We start from the raw sequence: 27844 nt of genomic DNA on the forward strand, positions 1-27844 counted from the left end.
TTAAAATTGTCATGACTATTTGAAAATAATCCCAAAGCTACAATAAACATTCGGTACTACAATAATTCGATATTTTTCTTATTCTGAAATATTACCTACGTCTTATCAAAGGATCGAATAAAGTGATACTTAACATGGCAATAAATCAGATAGTCTTTAGGATTTAGATCCCCAAACGATTTGAAAGGTCGCGCTTACGTCATCGCGTCGCAACGCAACGTTTGTCAGAGGTGAGCTGCTTGCATCCTCAACCTTTACACTATTCCGAACCCTCGCCGAAGTACCATTGCACAATTCTCAGCTCATCCATCTAACACCAACCGGTATACTTGTTTGTATCGTCTTGTTTAAAAGCAGTGATGAGTCACAACCAAGGCTTATTAAATCAACTATGTATTAATTAGCATGTTTCTCTATTTTTTTGATTAACATGTTTATATAGGCGACAAGATTTTTCTGTCTGTTTTTTAATTTACATGGATACTAGTTTTTGCCCCCGGGTTCGCCCAAGTGAGTTTCATACAGGAACATGTGTTTTTTCGGGATAAAAATTACTGTATGTCCTTCTCCATACTTCAAACTGACATATATGCAAAATTTCAAGAGGATTGAATAAGCAGGTAAAGCGTGAAGAGGTAACTTACTTTCGCTTTTATAATATTAGTTACGATTAGGATTCATTCTACAAAACCCGTAAGTAGGGCCAAATGAAACAATGGTTTTCCTGACATTAATATTATTGATTTCATTAAATAAATTTGCGTTCAGCTTTATTTTATAAGTAGGTAGTAGGTATCCCAAATAAGAATCATTTCTCTCGAGCTTACTTTGAGGCTAACTCAATTTGTGTGATTTGTCCTTATATATTTATATATTTCGACCAAGCATTTTTTACGATAAACAAACTGATACACCGTTACAATTATATCGGTTTCGGAGTAATAAGCTAATCACAGAGATGGATATCGTCAAAGTCGCCTACGGGGATTATTTTGTCTACTTACGAATGTGACGGCATGATTGACAGCACAATGTTACATACACAAGCAAGTACGCCGCCCATCGCATATTACCAGATAAACAATAAGAATGTCAAGTACAGTCAACTGCACATCAAGCTGACCAAATTCATCGCAAACTCTTCAGTATTACATTAACTTTATGTAACGAAGACTGTACTTTGTACAATGCAAACCGTTATTTCTGCAATGTTCTTTTTTTACATGTACTCGTAGATATACAATTAGTCCTTTTCATATTATACTATCAGTCACAAAGACTCAAGACTTAAAAGCTAAAGCTTCCTGTAAGCTTTGTTTAAGCCGCTATTTATAAACAAAAAATATTTATTTAAAACTAGCTTTTACCCGCGGCTTCGCCCGCGAATTTCATAGCAATATCTCAGTAATTTTTTTATCGCGTACTCTGTAAGACTGGTAAACATATATGATTCAAATTCGCATTTTTTCTCAACCTTAGTTCCATTTCCTGTTTCCCGCTGCGTGTCTCGTCCCGCAAACTTTTCCAATCCCGATTCCTACTATGTAATGTAAAGTAGATATCCCGTACCGTTTCCTACATTTTTGCATTGTGTCCCGTCTCGTTTCCCACTACGTGTCTCCTTCCCATTTCCCGCTCTGACTCCCACTCCCGCTTTCTGCAACGCGTGCCGTCTCATTTTCCATGACGTTTTCGTCCCGGTCTTTTATTAACCACAAACTTAAATAAAACTTTTTGTATTTACTATTTACTGTTATTTACTACAAAAAGTAAGTGTGCCAATTTTCAGCTTTTTATCTTGAAAATTGTATTAAGTCCCATAAAATGTTTCACCCCCCTTTTGAAGAGGTTGAGGGTTGGTTAATTTTCAGAAAAATCTGAAACACGTATTCATTACTTTGTTGTAAACAACCAAAATGCAAATTTTCAAGTCACTAACTTCAACGGTGTTGAACTTATATTTACAGTTTTTCGCCTCTTTTACTCCCTTTGGAGTAGAATTTCCAATAATCCTCTCTTAGTGCTCACCTACACTCACCTACCTGCCAAATTTCAGCTTCCCGCCCAGCAGTTTCGGATGTACGTTGTATGTCAGTCAGTCAGTCACTCAGTAACGGAAGAGTTATACTGATGTATTGATACATACTGCGCCCACCATCTTCTGTTATCCTCTCTCACTACCCAAAGGCTGGCTGGAAGAGATTGCTTAGCAACAGGCCCACCATTGGTCCATATATGTATGCACAATTGTATTATTTTGTACTAATATCGTTTTTATGGATAATAAATATATTTTGTATTTTGTTTGGTAGCTTGGGAGATTACCCGCCTCAAACATACAAACACACAAACGCTTACCTTTTTATAATATTAGTATGGATTTGTGAGAGAGACACCACAGCGTGATTTAGAGATTTAAAAGTTTTAGTGGCGCCATTTAGGGATTTATTTCGGAAGTACAGTATATATATCATTTTGTCTGAGCGAAACCATAGCGCGTTTTAAAAGTCTTGGTGGCGCCATCAATCTGTTCAAAACTAAAATATAACAAAATTAAATTGTAAATTGATATCTTCCAATTATATGACTTTCATCGATTAAAAAAAATTGTTTATATTCTGTTTACACTTTCTACAAAATTTTAAAGTAAATCGGCTCCGTGGATTGTTATTTTAATTTCCCTACAAGACCCTCCTCATTTTCCGGGATGAAATGTCTATAAGATGTCAACCCGGGATTCTGAGGCATTTTTAATTCATAATTAGTTTTTTAATTATCCTACGGGAACCTGACCATTTACCGGGATGTAATGTATCTAAGATGTTAACCCGGTATATAAGGTACACCGGTACGGTAAGGTACATACCAAATTTCAAGTAAATCGGTCCATTAGATTTTGAGTGATGCGCGTTCAGACAGAGAGATAGACAGACAGACAAAAATTTCCAAAACTATATTTTCGTCATCTATATCAGTAACTAAGTATATTCCATGAAGAATTTTTAAAAAATATCTGATGTACAAATTTGGCCTCTCTTCAATTTTATTATATGTATTGATTATTTATTATGTTTTACCCGTATTATTTCCTTACAGGGATTAATACGGGTAAAAATAACATAAATCCGACAAAGGAATAAATAAAGAGGAAACACGAAGTCAATTATTTACGTAAATTAGAGAAGGCTACTCCGTTATCTTCTACGTATATGTTTTTCCCCCAATAGGCTATGATAGAGTTAGATAATTATAAAAATAAGAAAACTATATTTTCCAATCATTTCTGATAAAATAATAAATCCGCAACATAGTACGTCAAAAAAATCATAGAAATTAAATTAATCTACATAATGCCATGAAATGGCATTATGTACAAGTAAAATAAACTTGGTGAATGTATAATCTTAATTCTCATCGGACGGAGGTACACGCAGATGCCTCCGCGCACCGTTGCTAGTAAAATAAATAAAACTTATCAGGCACGTGCAAGTCTCCAGTAAAACTTTGTCCTACAATAATTCTTAAGCTTCAAATAAAGTGCTAAAAAGAACTTTTCTGAGAGTGAATGTTTTAATTTTTTTTTTATTTTCATGTTAACTTACTCTCTTATCGGTTTTATGTATTCCGAAAAATAACAGCGGTTCATGGTACAACCTGATCCTGAAACGGATTGATGATCCATGTCGCATCAAAAGATATGTAAAAATCAAACCTTGATTTTAATTTTTTGTTCTCATCAAATTTCGAAGGAAAAGTGACGTCAACTCCTTTTACGAAATACAAGTGCCATGTGAACAATATTATGATTCTCTCTCATCTGAGCGTTTACTCGGTTTTTTCAGCCCTCAGCCTTTGTGCGAGCAGACTATTGAAAATAAATAATTATTATTTTTGACATGTAGAAAAAGTATGTATATAATTTTACTTGTCAACTATCCTATTGTCTGTAGGAAACTAACAAGAGACTAAATGGCCTAGCAACAGACATATACACAAGCATCTTAAGAAAAACCTGATCGTCACAGCATACGTATCCCATTGATCTGTTAACGGTCACTATTATCCACGGCGCGGCCCACTAGTGGACCATTTGTTATGTAAACCAAACAATCAGCTGTAACATCCCGTCAATGGGTCTGCCATAATCCGTTCAAACAACCCAGTTTTTTTCCCCTTTTGTCTTTCAAATTGAAATAATGATTCGATCTAACTGCTTGACATAAAGTGGCGACGGCACAGAACATTAAAAACTCCCAAAACCAACGCTTGTTTTTATAAGCTCTTAAGCTCTTAAGTTTCGTTTGTGTGCTTTGAAGTAATTGTAGTGATGTATTTTGGACGTTATTATTTTTGTTATTAATAAATAAATGCCATGGACGTCGTCGACCACACCAGAAATGCGACCAAAATGTGCCCGGAATTAGTGCACAAATTCATGAATATTTCCCTTTACGAGGTGATCTTCGAATGAGATCGTAATAGTAGTTGTAATAAAAAAAGCTAAACTTTAAAATCCGCCCTTCAATTTTTTTGTAATCAGTAAATACAATTTTACTGACTGATGACTGAGATTCAGGAGAAGAGAACCTAATAAAGATCAGATTGGATTATTACTTTTAGTTTCCGATATTTCCTGCTTAAATTTGTTTATTAGGTATCTAGGAATATCTTGACGCACCTGCAATTTTAATAAATTTTATAACGTATTAGTATCTAACATACATCTGTTGTATATTTATCTTGCGAGATTGTGCTAGTACTATATTACGGTTCAGATTATGCTAATACACGTCGGGTCACAGACATACACTTCTTTGAAAGAACTTGTCAATGAGTTCACGTTTCATGTAATAATTTCTCGTGAAACGAGATTAACTTTTTAGTAACTAATAAAATTACTAATACGAATAAGGAATACGAACGTGACGTGCTTGTAGGAAGTATCCCTATCTGGTTATCGTTTTATTTTGGCATTTTATTTATATGTAATATATAAATTAATAGTTTAAAGTAACTAACTGAAATAAATACCTAATTTAATAACTTTATGTATATTGAAAATTCCAATATAACATTTTTACAATTATCTGTAACTACTACAATATAGCTACACCTATTTTTTATAATTTATAATAAATCATAAATAGGTATATCAATGAAAACAATTTTAATTAAGAGTATTTTATTTCCTAATTAAATTTTGTCTCTCTGTATTTGAATAATTTACCTTTTACAGCCTAGAATCTGCTTCGTTACTACAATAATTATTATAACTGCTAAGACTTGAATCAGATTGAATTGAAGTATACTAGGCGAATATTAATTTAATACAATTCTATATTGTTTTCTTTGTGCAAAACAATTTTCTTTTGGCATAATATCCTACGACTAAGATAAATGATGCTGACGTAGCAATTATTGTAGCCAAATGCGAACTGACCTTTATATAAATATTTCAGAGTTTTAGACAGCAAAACTTGACTTTCAGAAAAGAAAATTATTAAAATGTAAAAAGAGATTTCAAAAAAGAGAATTGTTTCAATATGCGATATTTTCTTCAAATGGGCATCGAGCTTATGCTGATTGTAGAGATATGCCGATTTGTGCATATTGACGTCATTTTATTTCGGGTAGCTGGACTAAGTACATTCAACTCAGAGCCTTCATAAAATTGTGATTAATGATGAAACCACTTTTTGTTTACAAAAAAATCTAAACTGGAGTGACAATCATCCGGATAGTTGATCCATTGTTAGTGGATTGATACAAGCCCCATCCATCATTCTAAAATTGGTGGTATGCAATTTAGTTCGATTGCTAATAGACATATTATTTTAAAATATAACAGGTTAAAAATTTTTGGCATGTGAAATTATACGGGGCATCGTGTCCTAACCATACTTAGGTGAATAAGCTATGTCGTTTAGATACGTATTACTATTTATTATATTTTAGTGTAGATATGGTATTGGAATCGAGATAAGTAAACTCTACTAAATACACGATTCCTATTTGGGAAGTCGGTAACAAAATTATTTATTATGCATATTTTATAATTAAATCTTATTCTTTGTCATTGCGTTTAAAGAATGTGGACGAAAAAAAGATTTTTTTAAACATTTCCTCCTTTTTTAGTGTAGGCGAAAGTTTTTTTTACTATTTTACAAGGGTTTAGCACCACTTCATTTTTCATAAGAAGAAGCTAAGCGGGTAAAGTGATTTATGACATCATGGGAGAGACATAATACACGAGCATACTGAATGACACCGGGTGTTGTAGACGTGTGTTAATATTCATTTTACCTATAGAACTACCAACAAAAGGATTTTGAAATGCATTTTTATGTATTTGCATAGGTTGTTCTGCAACGACCTTGACTTAAAAAAAATATAATTTCTTACAGTAGGACAGAATAAATAATTGAGTGCGAGTATTCGCTGCATGTGATCCATTGTTATTTTGTTATGATATTTTTATCAAAAGTTATGTGTTTAAAGCGCGAAATTAAAAAAAAAACACAAATATCTTTCAGTAACAAAGTTATATTAACAAGTTAAGATAACAAGTTACGTTTTGCAGTTACTTTCGTATGAGCGCCTTTTTGTATGAGGCAGGCATGAATTTTTTTTGGAATATTTTTAGATGGATTTTCTCTTCTTACTCTCTACTTTTCTCTTCTTACTTTTTAATATTTTTGCTAGCAATTTTCACTGGAAATATTATAGTGTTCGTGTGAGTGCTCTGAATCAGAAGTATAAAACTTAAGTTTTTCAAAGAGTGTTACAGTAATTTTAAATATTAAGTTAAAAACATGAATCCCTGTAAGCAAATAAATTCAGGCATCTGTAACAATATTTTGAAGTTTACTTAAAATTTTGCATTGAATGCAAGTTTGTTTTTTATTTGAAATCTAGGCGTACATAAGTAAATAGCAGGTACTAATGGTACTGTGTACAGTCTCCGCAATATTTAGATTTCATTAGCAGCTACCGAAGGCCTTTGTTTTGATATTTCACAGGCCGTTTGATGACATTTTTGATGTCATCCATCGTTGCGAAACAGTGAGATGGGCTTGTCATGTGAGAGCTTTTGTGGACCAATTAAGTTTCAACATATTTATGATTTTAGTTGTATGTATTTGATGGAAAATATTTAGATTAAGAGGTTTAATTTTACTTGTTTATATACTACATGCATTAAAAACATCATAAATAGGCATATTTGTAATATATTAATTAAAAACAGAACAAATAAGATTATCATGGTAAGCTTCATTTGTAACCATATTTTACATAAGAGGGACAAAGCTAAAAACGCTTAATTAATGTAAATTACAAACAAAAAAAATTTTGTTAGCGCATAAATGAATTCATATATAAAGTTATACCATTACGTCCATAAAATCAATAAAACTTGTTTAAACAATTTAAAATTTTTGCTATATATTGGACCTAATAAGTAAAAATAACAAATTTATTATTATAATCCATTAAATATCAGGCTAATATAAAACAAAATAAAAACAGAAACAAGTAACTAAATATAGGACTTACCAAAATGTAAAACGTTATTCCCGGCCCCATGGCGCGGGTGTCGGCCCCCTGGCCCTGCGGCTCCTGGCTCGGGCTCCGCTCCCAGACACAAGCGAACGCTGGACGTTGCTAAATTCGCCGACGTGACCCGCTCTTCGCGGTTCGACTTTAAAACTAAAATGTGCAAACTCAAAGATGCGCCTCTTATATTACCTCTTACGTTTAGTCCGATACCGCAACGTTTGCCAAACGTGTGTGGGTGGTTTTCGGACATGTGTGACAAGTGATAAAAGCCAGTCCTTTACATGTGTGCACGACATGCCAATAATAATTCTACATATTCGCCACATTATTGATCCGTGAAAGAACCTAAATCACTTATCGCCTCCAATAAATTCATGATCTTTTCTTACCCATTAGCGCATTCCCGGAACTTTTTAAAATTATCTTCCTATCAAAATTGTAAATTTGACGACAAAATATGACCATGATTTTATTTTAACATTCGTTAATAATTATTATTCATAAGATGTAAACGTTATGGTGTTATTGTATTTGAAATGCTTACGTATTTTTTGCGGTCCACCATATTTCTGTCACGTCTTCAAATCTCGCATTCCATAACAATAGCCATACAGAGTAATAAAAAGGTGTGACATAGATACCAATTTCCTGAATATTGCTATACAGGAAATGATAATTGGTATATCTTTAAAATACAAACAAACGCAAAATAAATAATATCACCAAAAATTGCCATTCATTATAATCACCGAATAATAAAAAAAAATTATATGTAATATTTTCTAGATTACGATTAATTTCCCTTGATGCTGAAAATAGGGGTATTTTCAGTCAGGTTAAAATTTTGAGCCAATGAATAATGAAGCTGAAGTCTATGAAAGCGCTGGAAATGATAGCGGTCCGTACTAAATTTGTGTTTCTCGGTACCGTCCGTAGTTTTTGTAAAATAACTAAACATTGCTGGGCAAAAACCTTCCCACTATCTTCCCCAATAAATGTATTATTCCGATTCAACCAAATAATGGATATGTCTATTAAACATAACGCAGCAAGAAACTTTTTCAAGAATAAGTTTGTATTTAGGCAGTATAAAGTTTTAGAGTCCTAGAAATCTAGACAGATTTCCAAGTCTGTCTACTAGCTATTAATATGCTATCTACTTATGTAAATGTAAGACAAGACGTATCGAAACCAGGGCTTCCTAATATTATGACTGCGGATAATCATTACTTTTCCAAATGAAAATTATACGATGTAGATACCTACCATTTGTAGAAAGCTATGTTCCGAGATTAGTTATAAGAGCCGACTTCGTAACTCTTTTGATTTGAGAGCTTTGATGACAATTTTTGCATAAATTAAATACGATACCATTTTAATAATAAGTTAGGAAATTACTTAGAGAAGTTTCAAATTCGACAAATGAATACAAAAGTACGATTTTTATTATAATGATACGCTAATGTGTATATTTGTTTACATAGAGACAATCAAAATCAAACTCTTGAAAATGATAACAATACAAACTAAGACTTTTTTGTTATAATTTTCCATAATTTGGGATCGGCGCAATTTGTCTTTTCTTTTCCACAAAAGTCTATATTTCCTGTCATACTTGCGACCACTCCTAGCTCCTTCACATACTCCTATAAAGTCTTATTTTAGTTTTTTTTTATGAGACCGATTTATTTCTAAATCTCTATATTCATGCATTTAATGCACTATAAATCAGAGTCTAATTTGTGAACAAGATTCAACTTTAGCCGGCGTATTTTGAGAAACACTGGCGAGGCTGTGGAGCGGGCCGCCCGCCGAAACTCAAGTTCGTCGATAACATCCCATTTATAATAAATAGTTCTATTGAACCTAGATTAAACGGAAATAACAAGGTTCGGGCACCACAGGCTAATAAATATAAATTAGCGGCAACGCTTGTGTCACTAACTTGTACTTATATTTAACCATTCCACATGACGTGTTTGATTGGACTTGTATTTTATAAAAAAACAATACTAGTTTTATTTCCGTTATTGCCATCAGATTTATAACTTTAAGTACAAATTTTTAATTTTGTTTTAAGCGCTTATTTACCTGAGCATAAACCATTTCTTGTTATGCACTACTGGGGTTTTATTACACCTTTTATATTCTGAGCGCCGAAAGGAATGAAATTAAAATATCATCATCATCAAACATAAATTGGTTTTCGTGTTCCGTGCGATACGTCTGATGGACTTGATGTTCCATGAAATCCGTAACACCTTTTTTATATTTTTATTTTGCTCTCGAGTGAGTTGTAAGTTCCTTTTTTATATTTTTATTTTGCTCTCGAGTGAGTTGTAAGTTCCGAAGCGCACGTCCTTATGACAGTGATGAACAGTGGCTTTTAGCTCGACTACTGTATAAATCCATTTTGTCATAAGGAACATTTTAACAACAATTTATTTTTTAAAATATTTTCAAAAACTGTCGTATAAATTTAATGCAAACGGGAAACACCGATCAGATAAAAATAAGGATATGAAGAATGCCTATAGGTGGAAAATCCTCAACAGGCATTATCCCGAGACATCCTTGTATTGTCAGGGATAAAAAACGCAATGTACCGCAATATTTATTTCGGGGACAGACGCCGAGATAGCGGTAAAATGATACACCCGTGAGTTTGGGCTTCTTTCCATTCTTCGAAGGCGGGACAGGAATCGCCGCGTTCGATAAACGGAAGGATTTTTTCCTCTTGATTATCGAGTTCATTGACTCAAATACCCCACTGGTTAACCAACATCTAAAGCCTGACGTACATTCGAGAGGAAACTGCAATGAATTAATCTGAAATGTGCAATTATTTAATTATATTTTTATTATGAAATATGTTTAAGATATACATATTATATCAGTCAAAAAACAGTAGGTCCAAAAACCACCAAAGAGCCGATAAAAGGTGCAAACATTAGGCGAGGATCTCACAATAGCAGGTTAGGATCTGAAATGGAATAAGTGACCAATTTCATCACATGTGTACTAGGCCTTACATGCAAGCATGCCGAGAATGAACATTGCCAATAAAAACAAAAAACAAACGACCAAATGGACTTTCTTTCACCGTGAATTTTGAAAGGACGTGTACTTTAAGTGCATCACGTCATTATCGCTATCGCAATGTCCGAATCAAGTTCAAGTACAGTCGTCCAAGTAATCACATAATAAGTAGCTTATGTCGGAGGAGATATAATCGTCAAACACGTTTAATATTTAAGGACTTTGTTTTCAAACCAAAATAAATTTATATTGAACGTTACACGGTACGAACTCTTTAAATTTTAGTTATATTTTTTATGAAATGGGTGCCACTTTCTTGGGATCTACATCCGGACAATACTTTGTGTTTATAATATTAGTAGAAAAATAACCCGATAATTTTGTCTATCTTCTATCTGTTTTTATTTAAAATTTTACTTTAGGTTGATAAAATGAGTTAATAATACATTAAGTGCTCCTAACAATGTTATTAAACTAGCCAAAGATGATATCTAGGTATTCACAGATGTGGTAAGTACCGAGTAAGTAAAGATAAGAGGCAAGCTTTGAGCTATTTTACGACATTTAAAAACAAACAACGTCTGGACAACGGTTTTACATGAGTAGGTGGGTATGTATGTCAGCATATAATTCACAAATGAGGTAAGGAAAAAAGAATGTGTATAAACCGTTGGAAACACAGTTTTTGCGAAAAAGCTACTAACGTTTACAATCTCGAGGAGAGAAGCGTCAGGTATCCGAAACTGAGTTTTCCATGAACGGAGGAAAATGAATATAGAATTCATAGTGTCGTTTTAAGTTGATTCCCCATGTACTAACATAATATTATTATTATAACTATAAGAATGAATAAACTAAGTAAAGTTTGTTTGTACAAAAATTTAAATCATTGGTTTGACTGTATAAAAAATATTTTCTTAGCTAAGTAATTGTTTATAAGAAAATTTGATTTATTTATTTCACCCGAGGCTTCCCCAAAAGTTTCAGATTCGTCTCAAAGTTGCTAAGTGTGTTATTACGCAAATTTCCAATAAAACGGTATTCTTTTCTGTTACAAAGATTGGTCTTCGGAAGACAAATAATAAATTAAATGACGGAAACGGAAGGACAAAATTGTTTTTCAGTGAACAGGAAAAACTTTATTGAAAAATACCTCGTTAATTGGAAAACTAATATTTCTGTTTTGTTCAAACGTACAGAAAAACTAGCAAAATTTAAATTGTATAATACTAATAATTTAAATTAATTTAAAAACAAGGTATTTTTAAATTTTGATAGTTTTTCTGTACTGAAATAAACACATTGCCAAAGCAATGCGTTTGTTTCATTGAATTTTACACAAAATGCTTTCAGTGATTATCCCTGCCGCCGGTTTAATTAATATAGAGGCACTAAGGTGCGACAAAATGGACTTATTGAGTCAGTCTGTGAGTTTAAGATTTGGTTCAACATACTTGATTGTACAATGTAGCTTTTTGTGTTTATTGGTATTAAATATTTTTAATCAATCATATTGGTGGTAGAAATCTAGTTACTTACATCATTATGAACCTAGTCGGCTGCATCGAAATGGAATACGGAAAAGCAAGATTTTTATTCAATAATCTCAAGACCGAATTTCAATACCCACGAACAGGCCACCTGTGGACTTTGTACACCACCGTGGCCTTTTGACTAATATTCCAGGGTAAAATTAAAATACCAAATTGCAGGGAATTTTTTATAACGTCTTGAAAAATTGCAACAAGTTAAAAGTTTGTTTTGCTGTTTGACTTTTTATGCTCTTATTATGTTTCATGTTATAAAAAGGTATACATGCAACAAGCAACACCCACAGGATAAACTCCCTTGGACTAGTCAAATGTTTTACATAATGTACTATGTGCGAAAATTATGATATTGTATATACATTTCCGATCGTTAACTAGAAAATGTTCAGTTTCCATTTATGAATAGTCAACTAACCTTCAAGCTGTTTCGAGTTGTAGAAAATAATTGAGGTTGTGATCTAATTTAATGCCTAGGTATCAATATAGATAATTATTTTTTTTTGCTGATTTAGGTGCGTCGCAAGTCATAGTCCTCTAAATATTCATAATATTAAATTGACTTGCTGGGAGATTAAAAATCCGTTATATCAAACTCATAGACTATCCAGGACGCAATCAGCTCTTTTGAATATACTACATATTAGTTACATATTCCTCATATTTATTATCATTCACCGGCTAAAGGGACCGTTTATTAAGTTAATAAACCAGATTAGCGAATCTCACCTGTGACAGTATCTTGTGGTTAGTAACGGGTTACTTTTGTGTTTAAATTTATTGCATCGTATATGCATTTCGTGTTTTACTAATTTAGTGAATTAATATTGATACATTTTGAGGCGGCTATAAATAAAATGAATTCTTTGAAGGTCCTTTCTGATGTATTAACGCCGATAAGCATTACAAAGGAAGCGTCTGTAAGAGATTTTTCACTTAATATATCCATGATATATTCAGACGATTATGAAGACAAATTTAATCATTAATAATGAAAATGAATCAATAATATATTATTATCTTATGTTCAAGCTTTTGTACAAATTAATATATAGTTCAATAATTTGATTACGTTTTCCTCATTTATATTTTCACGTGCAAGTGAGTGTTTCACAGAGCATTTGTTTTGATTTTTTTGCCTACAAGTTTTGTATTATGATTTTACCGATGTTCAAATAAATATTTTTTGTGTGGTGTACTATTAATATGGATTTTAAAAAGAGTAGTCACCTTGGTCGATCTGCTGGGATTTGGTACACTATTATAAAATTACACTTTTTTATCCATAAGCGGAAGCATATTCCCACGTATTTTTATACTTGGCTAGGTATCTAATTACGTATAACCCTCATAATGTGCAAAAGGATAATATTTATCAACGGTGCATATAATTGATTCCCTTCGGAAGATTATAAAAAAACGAAAATTGAGAAGTGATTCTGCTCGTTAGGGGAAAAGTTGTGTTCTTTTTATCTGTGAGTTATTTTCGTCCAGGTTATTTATGGAACAGATAAGAATTATTCAACGTTTTTTTGGAGATCACACGTCATGATATCACGATATTATATTCAAATATTAAATTCAAATGAAATACAATCGACTGTGGGCATTGTCATGAAAAGGGTTTGTTGATTCAATGACACGAGGATTTAATACACTGATATCAAGTTGATTTCCAACAAAGACAACTGCATAAATGCAGAATTTTATGGAGTTATCTCTCATATAAAAATAAAGATTTTTCATAGACCAGTGGCCCGTAACGCTCCTATAACGTCTCCTCTGGTATATAATTTGTACACGATGACCATTTGGTAATTTGCTTGTTTATTTTAATATGGCCCAATTACTTTTTAATCTACATTAGCTATTATGTATTTAACTTAAAACATTTAATTATCACACATGTCATACAAAGTCATTTTCGTAACAAGATACCTACTATATAGTGTTGTGTTACTTTAATTGATAGTACTTCATCATCCGAGGTCGTTGCCCCGCTCGCAGTCGTGATAGATGAGGAGGCTGGTGATGCCAAAGACATGTTCGTGGACCACGAGCGCTCGCGCTGCCCAGTTTGCTCCCCCTTAAGCCGTACGAGTATGTCAAATTTGTTTTAGTTTAAATAAGTAATTGACATAGTTCCTAATATTATTATTAGTTGTATTCTAAAATGTATATAGATTTATGTATTATTTTATAAATAATTTGATTACTTTGAAAACTATTACAAGTCAATATAAGATTTATATAAATCGTCATTATCATTTCAAGCCTTAGACCAGATTGTCATAAAAAATCATCAAATACATGTATCAACTTGCACTTGGTAGTTTCACTGAAGTTTAAAAGAAATAAGTAAACATAAGTTCAGTAGATACTGTGTACTACGCGGACGCAGAGCCGGAATGTGCACATTAGAGTGAGTAAATGAGACCGCAAAAACCAACACGGCTTTGGGTATTTCATTTAGACAATTTGGCACTCCTGTATAATAAAATTAAGGTAACCAGGTACCAGGTTAACCCAGGTACATTTATTCAATTTGTGACCTTGCATCTAAATCACATGTAAACTAAATGACGCGGAAAAGTCTTCTATTATATCAATTCGTGTAACAAGGGCTATAGAATGCAATTTTCATAAAGTCTTTATAGGCTTCAGAAATATTAAAGAATTCTTTGTCATTCCCTTGCTTGCACTGTGTTTGCTTGGTGATAGTGTTCCAAAGCCATACAACGCGGGAAACATATACCTAGATTGTGATTTTGGAAATATAGAAGTTTGCTATAATTAGATCTCTTTCTATCAAAACTATGTAAAGGAGTCAACAATTTTAAGCAATTAAATATAATACCCAAACATATTTTTTTAGAAAACTTCGTAACGATTTTACTCGTATTGACTAAGCATGACAAACGAATATACTACAATATTTGAGAATTGAGCCATCTACTACGTTTTTTACTTTTTATGGACAATACCCGACGTCAGACCTGTATCAAAATAAGTTCTCCAATACCATTCATCTCGAATGATCCCTAGATTTACTGTTTGAGAAAATAACCCACGCATTTAACTGAGTACTTAATCTCATCAAAAGAAAATCTCCTTTGGAAATCGTTGTTTGGAAACGACCAAAGCCCAATAGAAATAAAACGCAAATGCGAAAACGAATTTAGTCAACGTTACGAGAGTAATAAAGGAATTCATCCTTAAATCGTTACTGCTCATAATAAACTGATTCATTGTACCATAAATATCATCCAGTTGAACCATAATATCGCTATACATATTAATAATATACATTTTTTCTATAATTCTGTCTGCGGTTCAGGTGAATGGACCTCGAATGATTATTTTGTAACGGTCAGGGATTCGATTTATATAACGGCTTTCAGAGGCAATAATGTTTCCCTATTTCAGGTTGTAGGAAGTCGGACGGGTCTCTTTATTCGATTTAATTACAGTTCCAAAATTTCCATATTTCGCTCAGAAGGATATTTGTAAATCTTACCTATTCAGACGAATGGTTCCTAATCCTAAAAAACCGGTCAAGTGTAAGTTGTACTCGCGTTAAGAGGGTTCGAACAATGCCAAAGTTCAATGTTTTATTCAATTATTTACAATTTATAAAATATTTATATATTTTCCTATAATATACAACCAATGTACTATATTTAGTATTTTTTATTTCAAAATTTTAGGCTCAGTAGTTTCGGAGATCAATAGGGAATGGTTAATTTTAGTCCTTTTTCATGAATAACACATCTTAACTGTTTATTTTACAATAATAACAAATATATTTGAGAACCTCATAACAAGCCCTTTCATTTGATATAGGACACAATAAGGGATAAATTAGGAAATTAAAAAGCAGTTTATGCTTTTTAATTTCCTTATTTATCCCTTAAATTATCTTTATTTAAAAAAAAATATTTATTTATTCAGCACATCTGCTTTCTTTTTGAGTTTCTTTTTTAATAGGATTGTGTAATGAATGAAATTGAAAAAATGGTGTCATCTTACCAAATTTCATCTGATGTGGTCCAGTAGATTCTGAGCTAAGTGTTGTGACAGACGAACAGACAAGCGTACGAGCGATGCTACATGGGTTTCGTTTTTTATTTTTGTGCGGAACCTTCATTTATGCACACGTATTTAATAAATTTTAAAAACATATAAAAAGTTTTGATTTATTAGTTGAGGTACACCAACAAAATTTACCAGATTTGGTTCGGTTTCTACGCCGCCGGCATGAATTTCCTAAGGGAAAAAACTTTTGGACATTACGGTCTACGTATATAAATACGATTTTTCAACAAGATGTAACGAACAATTGTAACTTGGGATGTTCGGATTAGGTACGAGATTACGGATTGATTTTATGGGTATTTTAGTTCATAACGATATTCATAAAGCATTTACCATTAACAAAACGTCACAAACAATTTTAATTACTTATAAAGAAAAGATTAAAAGCAAGGAGTCGATTCAGTTATACTTATACATTAACAAGTATTCGGGCGGTCAGATGAAGCGGTGAATGACCCAAACCATGTGACAGTCAATAACTACATATGTGACTCCACCTACGATGCCTATTTAGCATTTTAAATTTATCACGGAAATGTAACGTTATGATTCCTATATTTATGACAAACTTGATCGTTCTCGCGGTCCAGGATTTAAGTGTTTTTTTATTATTCCAAAACCGCAATAGCTATATGTACTTATCTTACCCAACTACGTGACTGTTCTGGGCGTGTGATTGCAATCTTGGGGAAAATAAAACTGTAGAGTGTCTTTGTCCCGTTAAAAGATAGCATTTAAAAGTTACCAACTAATCGCCCAACTCCATCTTTGTTTCATCCTTTAATTTAACTAATTGATCCTTAAACTTGATAGCATAAAGTTTCTCGAACGTCGCAATTTTGTCCATTGGTGGTGGGTGTTGGAATTAAAACACATTAATTCGTTCAAAATTTAAATAAGGCAAGTTTTTAATAAAGTTATTTCATAAGACATTACTTCTATAACACAAGACCAATTAAACTGATATACAATAATGGTGTATAGTGGATAGAGATTGCTCAAGAACATCAAAAGTCCTATATATATATATATATATATATATATATATATATATATATATATCCTGAAAACTAAAGAACCGGAAAAGCGCTCAGATGAGAGAGATGTCAATAATATCACAGAAGGAGGCCTAAACTCGTGTAGAAGGAGTACCTACTACGTACCCGTGTAGTATCGAGTTATGCTAAATAGAAGAAAAAATATAAAACATGATAAAATTGTGTGTATTTCCCAAAGACTCAGAACATTCAGTTCTGCCAAAGCCCCGTTGTTTCTTATCTTGATGTTAGAATCTGATTCATATTAGACGATGTGTGTCGTCAGGACAATGGTCAAATGCTAGACGCTTTGATATAATCGTGTTGTCTTTATGCTTGTGTCTTTATGACACAAACATAAAGACAACACGACTCAAAAAGTCAAGTTCAAAGTTATTGTTCTAGTTTTCAAATGTAGTTAATTGAAGTGTCTATTAGTACCCAAGTATTTATTTGAATGCTATTTAGGTGGATGCAGACAGATATAGCTGGTTCAGGTTTAGTTTTTAAATAATTAAAATAAATAAAATATCAATCTCTTACTTTGTGATTTTGATTACATTATTTGAATTTTACATAAATAAATATAAGTTATGACGTTTTTGTATAATGAATAAATAAATAGTCATAAGACTTACATAGTCAGGACAAATCAATTGAGACTCATTTTGACCCAGTATTATGGAAGCACTTTATTGCTAATGAAGACAAATGGGGAAAGTACCCATTGGACCTCTAAAATATGGCCTCATTCAAAAATATGGCCCATTCGTCCTCCCTTCAAAATCAAAGTACCCACTTGACCCTCAAAAAAATAATTACCTACACAAAAGGATCCATTCGACCTCCTATCATAGTCATGGTACCATAATAGTACAATAATGCAGAAAATTGAAATTATATAGGAAGAAAGAGACAGTAATATTGCCATTCTTTGTTAATCTAGATGTTGCACTTTACACTTCTAATTCTAAGAAAAACATAACAACCAGTTTTAACCATATATTTTTGAATGCTCGTAGTAACCTGCATACTATTTAGTTCATAGCTCTATTACGTTACGTCACGCGAAATATTTATATCATTTTAATTTGCAATTTTCTGCACGATTGTACTGTTTTTAATAATAAAATTGACAATAAAGTCCAATAGTATGGAAATAATTTCCATATTATTTATAGGAGGGTCGAATGGGATATACGAATAAGGTCCAATGGGTACCGTTGCAATGAGGTCAAATCTTAAAGGTCCAGTGGGTATCACACGGTGGTGGGTCAAAATTAAAAAAAGAGGTCCGGTGGGCACCTACAATAAAATTTTTGAAGGAGGTCGCATGGGCCCTGAAAATGTGGTCCAATGGGCAGTTTTTGCATTTGGGTCGAATTTTGGAGGTCCAGTGGGTACTTTCCCGACAAATGCAATGATTCGAGTAAAAACAATGTTGATTGGTAACACGAGAATCATTCCTATAGACTTCAGTCTAAAATATATCTTCATTTCTTAATTTATCTTACTGTTATTTTATTCCCGTTTAGAAATAAGGCAAGAAATCACTAAGAAAAGCCTATCTAAAATATGAACTTATTAGCAATTCAATTTTTTTCTATGGTCGTAATAAATAAAAGACTATTGTGTAGAGGTAATACAAAATTAACTGTTATACACCTTTTCAGCAATATAAATCACTTCTACATGTCAATACAATCGGTGGCAATCTCATTTGTCAATCCGTAAAAAATATTTTGAAATAAGGAATACAAAATTACTTTTGTTTGTTTGTTACCAGTGTAACATCACTTCTGATTTTTTTTAAAATTTGTATTATTCTTGGCGTAGGATATTTTTAAATCATATTTTACTTACTTTTGTTTTACTTTCAATGTGCTACGCATACATATGTGCATATAATGACAGTATCTAACATTCAGACACTAGCTGTAAAATACTGTAAAATATATAAATAACTGAGGTTGATCAAGCTATCCTGAAACTAGAGTGAAGTAAAGGATGTGCATTTCATGGCATTCAATTTATTTATAATTTTTTCTGGACACGTTAACAGGAGACGTCATTCCCTCAATATTTGTTACACAAAATAGAAATAGAAAAATATTTCTAAACTTTATATTAATCATACTTCACGTGTAAAAAATACGATTTAAGTGTATCATATAATTTTATTCATAAACGATAGATTCAGCTATTTTGACGAAAGAAACAAAAATAAAGCAATTATCGAACTAACATGATTGATTACTTTATAATTTATATTTTAATTGGTATTTACATCGTTTGAATGATAGAACCAATTACCTTGTTGGCATGTTTATTGTAGAAGCTATTCAAATTAGTAATTTATGACTTAACGGTTACAATTCTATGTTTAACTTCAAGCTTTTAAATGCTCTGTGATGCCAAATATGACTTTATAAAGATGAACTATTTAACAGATTTTGTTAAGTGGTTTTAATTTCTTGAAAGATAAACCATACAAACTTTAATGTATTATTTAATTTAAGTATTAACGGATTTTCAATCTGTTTGTTGACGTGTAAATTATATTATGACATGCAAACCATTTACGCAGGCATCAATTTAATTCATAAGAGGTAAACTTAATTTGCTCATACTATATGCATCTGCTATTAAAAACTTACTAAACAAGTGAATATTAACATAGTTCAAAATATAAATATATTTACTTATCAATATTATTTTTGAAGATGCGGATTTTATAGTATTTTGCCCACGTGAATTTTATACCAAACGTTCCATGAATCAGCTCATCTATTTTATACGTGACTTGAGTTAAATAGCATGAAAATCTTTATCGCGTGCAGTCGCAGGCTGACAACCCAGCCAGCAGGGGACGGTAAAATTTTGCTATTGTGAAGACAAGTGAGTTTTTCTTGGTCTAGACTAATATCAGTACGTCTCATAATATAGTAAAAGATTAAAAAATATAAAAAAATGTATCCGTAGGTGATTCTTATATAAAAAATGATGAAGTTGATCAAGGGCGTCAACGACCTTAATTTTAACGTGCGTAGTATTCGTAATGTATTCGATGTTAAATCATGCAAAAACTGGAAATCTCAAGCTATTTCTGTATCAAGTCAACACGTGTAGTTAAAATGTATATGTATTTTACCAAGACATAATCAAACGACATTAGTGCATTATAACTATCCTGGTAGGATAGGATATGCAAAAGTTTGGATGAGGATGACGGATTTGGATGAAATTTGGTAGGGTATTTTAATTCACATGGAAGCAAATATCCAAGGCGCAAAAAAATAGATAAGTACTGTTAAGGTTTTCTACTAAGTTTTTCATTTAAAAAAAAATCCGGCAAAATGCTTTCGCGAAAGCCGAGATATTAATTTTCAAATGCACAGATAAAAAGAAATAACAATTTTTTTTTATTGACTGCCAAATTTTGCTTAAGTAGGCACGACGTAATGTGAATACACATACATACATTTCACAAGAACATTCTGGTGTGGCCCAGTTGGAGTTAGGCACCTTATCATCATCATAGTTGCCGTATGCGCGACCTTAATAAAGGACACAGTCTATCTCCACGCACATTATTCTACAGATAAGAGCAATGGATCCTCGACAGGAGTTATTAAACAATTAAGATCGTTATGATAACGTTTTCATAGACTTGGCCAGACTTAATTATATAAAATATGAAAGTTTGTAAGTTTGACAACTAAATCGTTTAATTGGCATACACATTCTATAGATATAAAAATAGAATGATTATACGCGAAGATATTTTTAAAGCTAATAGATACATAATTAAATGCGGTAGAAGTCACTGCCTTTGTCTGTATATTGTGAGAATGTGCTAATTTTTCGCCGAATACAAAATATATTCCTCTTCCTATTTGTTCAAGTATTTGTTACATAAATTCAGATAAATGTCACTCTAGTCTAGTACTAAATGCAACACTACCAAGTTTGGCTGTTATTGTTTACACATATCTTCTAATTTTAAAATAAATAAGGGAATCCTCAATTAGCTGTCTTATATAAAACGACTGCTGATTTCCTCAACAACGACAAAACGGAACTTATATTAAGTAATATTTATTTATAATTTTGGGTAGCCTTGAAAGATGCGACGTGGCAATTTGATTATCACATTCTGTTGAACGAGAAAATGTGTTCGCAGATGGTTGTTATGAGTAGAGTAGGTAACTGATGGCCCAGAGTGCATTAACAATTTTGATTAGGTACCTACTACATTTATTATCATATACAAATTTTTACCGCGGATTCTCCTCACCGTTAATTTTTCATGCGATGTAAGTTATGTCCTTCTCTAACTATTGTACATGAAATTTCATAAACATTGGTAAGTACATAAAACGTATTAAATTTAACGTTCTGACACAATTACGTGATTGGTTTCGATGTCTGTAGCACTTAGAAATTAACATGCATTAAGCATGCAAATAAGTATTTTTTCATTGAATCATCTTCAAAACTAAATTAGCAGGTAGTCTTAGAGATTTCAATTTAGCTAAGTAATCGGACACCACAATCGGACACAATGTTTATTTTTTTGTTCAGCCGTTTGCATGGATAATCTAAGTTTACTACCCCTAATGTGATTAAAATTGTACAAGCATTTCCTGCATGCGACTGAAAACAATGCCCGCCGAGTGAAGTAACACATTTAGGTTTAACTTCCTAGCTGATGTACAAATACGTCTCTGCTTCACAACGCAGCGCAATGCGACAATATCAAACGTATTCAGACTGTCTGTACTGTATACATGTAGCCAAAATGTTTTAACGCCTCTACATATCAGCCACGACCGCACTGCTTAGTTGTTTTAAACTTACATTGAAACTAAGCTTCGGTTGAAAGTCAACGTGTCGGTGAACTTGGCATAACAAGTTCCAGAATATCAAAGTTTCATTGGAGTTCTATATGCATCCACATGAGTTCTATAGTTCCTGACTCATTTCAAGAATAGTTCTGGCGTTTTTCATTAAAAAATTTTCACCAACATAAAGTCAGCGATGTTGGACGATAAGTAGAGGATGTATCACGCTCAGTTAGGACGCTGCTGGGCCTTTTGCAGGCGTGGCACGTCGTCGTCTCACCATCTTATGAGAATTTGTCTCCACGAGATGCCTGCCTTTCAAAGCCACTATTTCAAGATGTGAATGAGCGTTGAATCGTAAACATGGCAAAGGGCTGAGGCACACATTTCCTAGAAGTACATAGATATCCTTAACTTAACTTCAAATCTTCTGCAATGATTTGAATGAGAAATCTTATACATACACAAACATCGAAAAATATGCATATAATCAAGTATTATTAAATAAAGTATTTAGTGTTTATTACTAAAGGAATTGGGAGTTTGGACGGTAGATTGGCGCATTCGATAAAAGGGAAGGGACCTTTAGGATAGGTCTGTCAAAGAATGTCTTAAAGGTGTTTCTTCAGTTGAAAAGGTTTTGTAAATATACTAGCTGAGTTGGTTAATAGTCTCCAGCTCGGTGCGCCCCCAGCCTTAAAGGGCAGCGGGTAATTTTGCAAGTAATGCAATATGCCGTGAGTGTCAAAAATACAAAGTTTAATTTTAAATATATCAACAAAGTAGTTTTATGATTTTTTTTATAAGAAAGTTAATGATGTCTTGATAGTTGTTGTTATACTTATATATTCGTTCTTCCAAGAGTTAATTATTTCTTGTACCTAAATATAGATTACAATTTTATATATATTTATTTCATTTTTGGCGGTTGTACGGAGAAATATAAAGGTATAGTTTACAAATGTTTCTATATAATAAATCTATGATAGAATATGTTTAGGCACACAAAATTAACTATAGCTAATACGGATACGTCTTGGGAATAAAAATTTGCAGTGTGAGTAGCATTATTTAGGTCCGTCGATCACCAATTAAGATTAAACCATGGGATTAATTAAACAACAAAAAAATTAAAGGAAGAGGTATGTTATAACGTTAATATATTTTTTAAATTTCCTTCTTCTCCAAAGTCATAAAGTTGTAAATTTTTTCGTTTTGAATATCAAAATGACTCCAAAATGAAGATATAACTGTAAATACAGGTTCGGAGGTCTGTAGTTGTGACAGGTTGCGCAGAGCTAATGCGAAGATGTAGCTTTAAACATTTTTGAATAATTTAGCAACACCGCTTTATTGACGTCGAATATCTAATTTGAAATGGACATGAGTCGGCCATTATGTTGATTCATAATGTCGTTTGAATATCTTTTATGTTTTTGCTACTCTTACACTATTATAGACAGGGCTCGTAATTAATTTCTTACAGTGGATTATGTGTTATTTAAGAGTGCATTCTTATCTAATTTTCTCCTCATCATCAATGTACATACATTTTCGATTATTCTTTACTAGTTTGTTAGCGTCTACCTTGATATGACGTATTCCTCCTCGTGTATTGTTTATTTCAAACTGTGTGAACCAAGAGCCACAGATCACCTTTAATTACCTTCGAATTCAAATGTGATTTCGTAGTTTTTATGACTAATCATTTTAACAATAATCAAAAGTTTCAAACTTGCCCCAAGTAAGATTCGGTAAAAAATCTGCGAACTAGTAACTCACTGCACGCTAGTACTTAAAATGTTAATAGAGCAAAATTTAATTCAAAGGCCGATAAAATCTTAGGGATATCCATAAAGAGGGCAATGCCTTAGTAAAAGTAACACGAGGTGGGCTCAGGTGAAAAAGGCGCAAAATTTTCTGACTTCTATTTATGGTCTGTGGTTACATTATGGTTGAGTGTGGGTCACACAATTTACTGGATACAGATGTTAATGAAATAAAAATCTCATGGATTTTCGTGACACTTGAAATCACATTTAGAATTTTAGTCTAACAACTATAGTTTTCGTACGCGGCTCCGCCCGCGTGTATTTTTCACGAGAGCAATTATTTTTCCGGGATGAAAGGTTCCCGTAAAATTTCAAGAAGATTGGTTGAGCCGATAATGCGAAGTGGAAGAATGGAAGTGAAGAGGTAACAAACAAACAAACTTACTTTCGCATTTATAATATTAGTTAGAATTTATTGAACAAAAGTGTAAAGGATATTTCGTTTTATTATTTAAGGGCTTATAAGTAAAACTTTCACCTAATAAAAGTTTATACCTTCACATTATTACCAGTGTTATTATGTCTGTGGTTATTATAATGATAGTTAAATAATAAAAATAAACATTAAATATAAAACAAAATAAACACATTATGTACGAGGTCTTTTGGTCCAATATAGTATTAATGGTTATACAATATAATACAATTAAAATCTAAACATTTCAACATCTGAGGAGATTGAGCTTCCTTCCACGTTGTCATCCACGTGAATAATTTTTTCGACATTTTCATTAAAAGTGACTACTGATTTCCGTCTCGGAAGTCGTACTTCCCCGAACTCATCAGTATCTGATAGGTCTTCAACTGCATCTTTTAATTTATCTTTTATTACTATAGGCATAAGGATATTAGGGTCTGGTTGACTAATATCATTGATAGATTCAATTTGTGATTCATTTTTGGAAGTTGCCGGGATAACTGGTTCGTTGTAAGGAACTTCGATCATTTCTTGCAGTCTCCTCTCGCTTCGTTTTAGATCATCTATATTTATTCTCGGCTTTGGCCGAAAATCGTCCTTTTCAGGTTGCACGATTGACTCATTCCGTGATTCCAAACTATTTTCGTCACTGAATTCTTCATTTTTTCTTGCTTTTCTCCTGTTTACAATAATTTGAATGAATTATTGCAGTCCCGTGACAGCCCCGTGATAAGAAATTAATTTAATTTAAATAATAGATGCCTTACCATTTAAGGAAGAGCCATACAAGAATAGCTACAATCAGAATAAAGAGCAGGACGCTGAGCACTATTGTAGCCACTAACAAGCCTATATCACGTCCCGAATGTATCTGGCGAGCCTCTAGATGATCTTCTAGTGATATAGTGTCCGCTATGCTAACCACTCCTGTTGCGTTGCTATTTATGTTTCTGGAATGCAAAATGTTTATTATAAAGTGAAATAAATAATAACGATTAGAATCTTAATAGAAAACATTATCAGTATCAAGTGGAAGCTTTCAAAGATTTTAATGGGTATTCAAAATTAATAAAATTTAAATTTTGCAGTCTATTTAGCATAAATATAACAAATGCCTATTCCAAGAGTTTTGTCATTCACTAACTTGTGAAATACACCATGTTGTAATTTGCAAACGAACTTTATGCAGATGGAATGTTTTACGAGGGTATTACACCCGGACGTCCTTTTAGTTTAGTTGCATGGATGAGCTTGTATGCATTATTTTAAGGCTTTGCTATGATAAAGTTTTCCAATATATACAGAACACACAATCGTTTAAGAATACACTGAGAAAATATTGCCGATATCTGATATAATATTTACCATAAAGTTTTTATATCTATTTAAGTATAAAACTTACTCTATAAGTATATCTGCGGCGATAGGCTCCCGTTCTATCAGTCCATAAACATATAGTTGTAATGTTGCTCCTGCACCATTTGTTTGTCTCTTACGTCTTGTGTTTAAGCCATTTATATCTTCAGTGTCATCAGATATGACAACAGCTCTTAACACCCTCACTTCGTGTCCTATTGATTCGCTCAAATTTGCGATAATATTTGTTTCATCTTCTAAGAATGCATTGCGCACAGTAACCACAGCTATTTCAGTTACATCCAATAGTTTTACCTGGAATAGATAAAATTGTTCAATTTCAAATTATAATGTACTCTTGCTGTGTTTCAAGTAAAAATCTATCAAATGTTACTGGAATACATATTTTTAAGTTGGGAATATTGCGCAAAGCCATACGCAGATGGCGCATTAGCACTTGGGGTATACAAACAACCCGTTGGCATGTTGTATGGCATGCTATGGAAAACTTGTTCCATACATAGTTCCATAGAGAAGGATGTTCGAATAATGTCTGTATGGGTAAAATATTTTCCATCTCTAAATACATTGTTTCGTTTCGTCTCTATTTTATGCGAGAGGACTCACAGCAGGATGTGGCGGCAAGCTGTAGGTAGCTAAATACCCGAAATTCTCGGAATTACCTTCGGTCATTGTATCTCTTTTCTCAGTTAATTTAAATTGTGCATTTATTTTTAATGAGATATTCTGGACTTGTCCCTTGAAAACACTCTAAGATGTAAGATTATTTAATTCGTTTATAGGAATAGTATGTTACATATGTAATTCCCATAATTAGTAGGGAAGTGGTTTTTTCAATTATTTTCCATATATTGTAGCCTAATTTCACTACAGTTTAGAAAATCACAAGAAAATATCAAATACAACAAGGAATAGACATTGAAATGCTTCAGCTAGTTTTTAACAAAATGCTCACCAGCAGCTTGACAGCGCCACTGAGCCCCTGTCCGCGGCGGTCGGTGGCGTGCACGACAAGCGGCTGGTCGTGCCGCAGCGCGACGACTTCGCGCACGTGCACCGACCCCGAGCTCGGGGACACCGCCAGCTCGGGCTCCGCGCTCCAGTACACTAGGGCTGCGTTCTCGCCTACATCTGCATCTGTCGCCTGTTTGAAAACAAAAATGTTTATTCCTTAAAAGTTAAAATCCTCCTTATTTAGAACTTTTTGTTCCAAAAATCTGCTCAGTACATTTTCTATCGTATAGTAAAAGCAAATGTTTATGAATTAAAAGCTATCAAGCAAAACGTTACAGGTTTTGTTTATCAAGAAAGAGAGACCTTCGTATATGTACAAAGTTTAACTCATCCTTAGAAAAAATGTTTTAATTTTAAATTATTATTTTTACGATATGATAAGATTTATGAATCTTATAATAAATGGTCACCTTGATAATCTAATACTTACCTCTAATTGTACCAATGCACGTGGTAGAACAACATCTTCAAGTTCAGGAATTGGATAACCTACAGCGATTGGTTCATTTTCTTTACCAACAAATATCGGAGGGTTGTCATTGATGTCATTCACTATAAGATTTACTACGCTTCTAGATGGATCGTGAGCAATAGACTCTCCAAGTATCCAAGTGCTAGTTCCATAATCATAAGGTCCAAGCCAGTCTAACCTTGATTCACGAACTGATCTTTTATTACGAGCTAAAGTATTGCAGTGTACTTCTAGCTCGACTTGAACTTGTGAAAGCGCCATGAAAGCTATGGATGGGTCTTCTCTGTTTATTACTCTAGCGTGCAATCCAGTTTCATCTACATATAACCAGTCATGGTTGATAGGGAATCGGTTGGTGACGGTGAAGGAACATCCCGCGTAGTCAGTGCCGTTGAAAACTACTAAATTCTCATGTGCCACCTCTTCATCTCTGTCCAAGACTATTAAAGGAGGAAGAGTGATGCCAGTCACGTCTATAGACAAATATACCTAAAAAGTAGAATAATATTAATCAAAGGTAAGTATGACGAAACTAACGTCTCAAAACTACTTATTTTGGCACCACAAACTCTTGGGAATAGGTACGATAGGTAGTTTTATAATAAAGGGTTA

General features: G+C 32.9%; 2 protein-coding genes across 7 annotated transcripts in view; both read right to left on the reverse strand.

Moving 5' to 3' along the window:
• Positions 1 to 7725, reverse strand: part of LOC128671073 (collagen alpha-2(IV) chain-like) — a 33220-nt gene extending 25495 nt beyond the window's left edge. For all 3 annotated transcript variants that reach the window (XM_053747211.2, XM_053747212.2, XM_053747210.2), the window contains exon 1: positions 7555 to 7725. In XM_053747211.2, the coding sequence (XP_053603186.1) occupies positions 7555 to 7584 (30 nt within the window). In that variant the 5' untranslated portion in view covers positions 7585 to 7725. The remainder of the gene's footprint in view (positions 1 to 7554) is intronic.
• A 16654-nt stretch (positions 7726 to 24379) lies between these two features.
• LOC128670467 (uncharacterized) overlaps positions 24380 to 27844 on the reverse strand; it is a 28580-nt gene continuing 25115 nt past the window's right edge. For all 4 annotated transcript variants that reach the window (XM_053746117.1, XM_053746121.1, XM_053746119.1 and 1 more), the window contains 5 exons: positions 27191 to 27721; positions 26702 to 26890; positions 25772 to 26040; positions 25137 to 25319; positions 24380 to 25048 (listed from right to left, as the gene is read on the reverse strand). In XM_053746117.1, the coding sequence (XP_053602092.1) occupies positions 24598 to 25048; positions 25137 to 25319; positions 25772 to 26040; positions 26702 to 26890; positions 27191 to 27721 (1623 nt within the window). In that variant the 3' untranslated portion in view covers positions 24380 to 24597. The remainder of the gene's footprint in view (positions 25049 to 25136; positions 25320 to 25771; positions 26041 to 26701; positions 26891 to 27190; positions 27722 to 27844) is intronic.

Source organism: Plodia interpunctella, chromosome 6 (assembly GCF_027563975.2).
Source record: "Plodia interpunctella isolate USDA-ARS_2022_Savannah chromosome 6, ilPloInte3.2, whole genome shotgun sequence".
NCBI lineage: Eukaryota > Metazoa > Arthropoda > Insecta > Lepidoptera > Pyralidae > Plodia > Plodia interpunctella.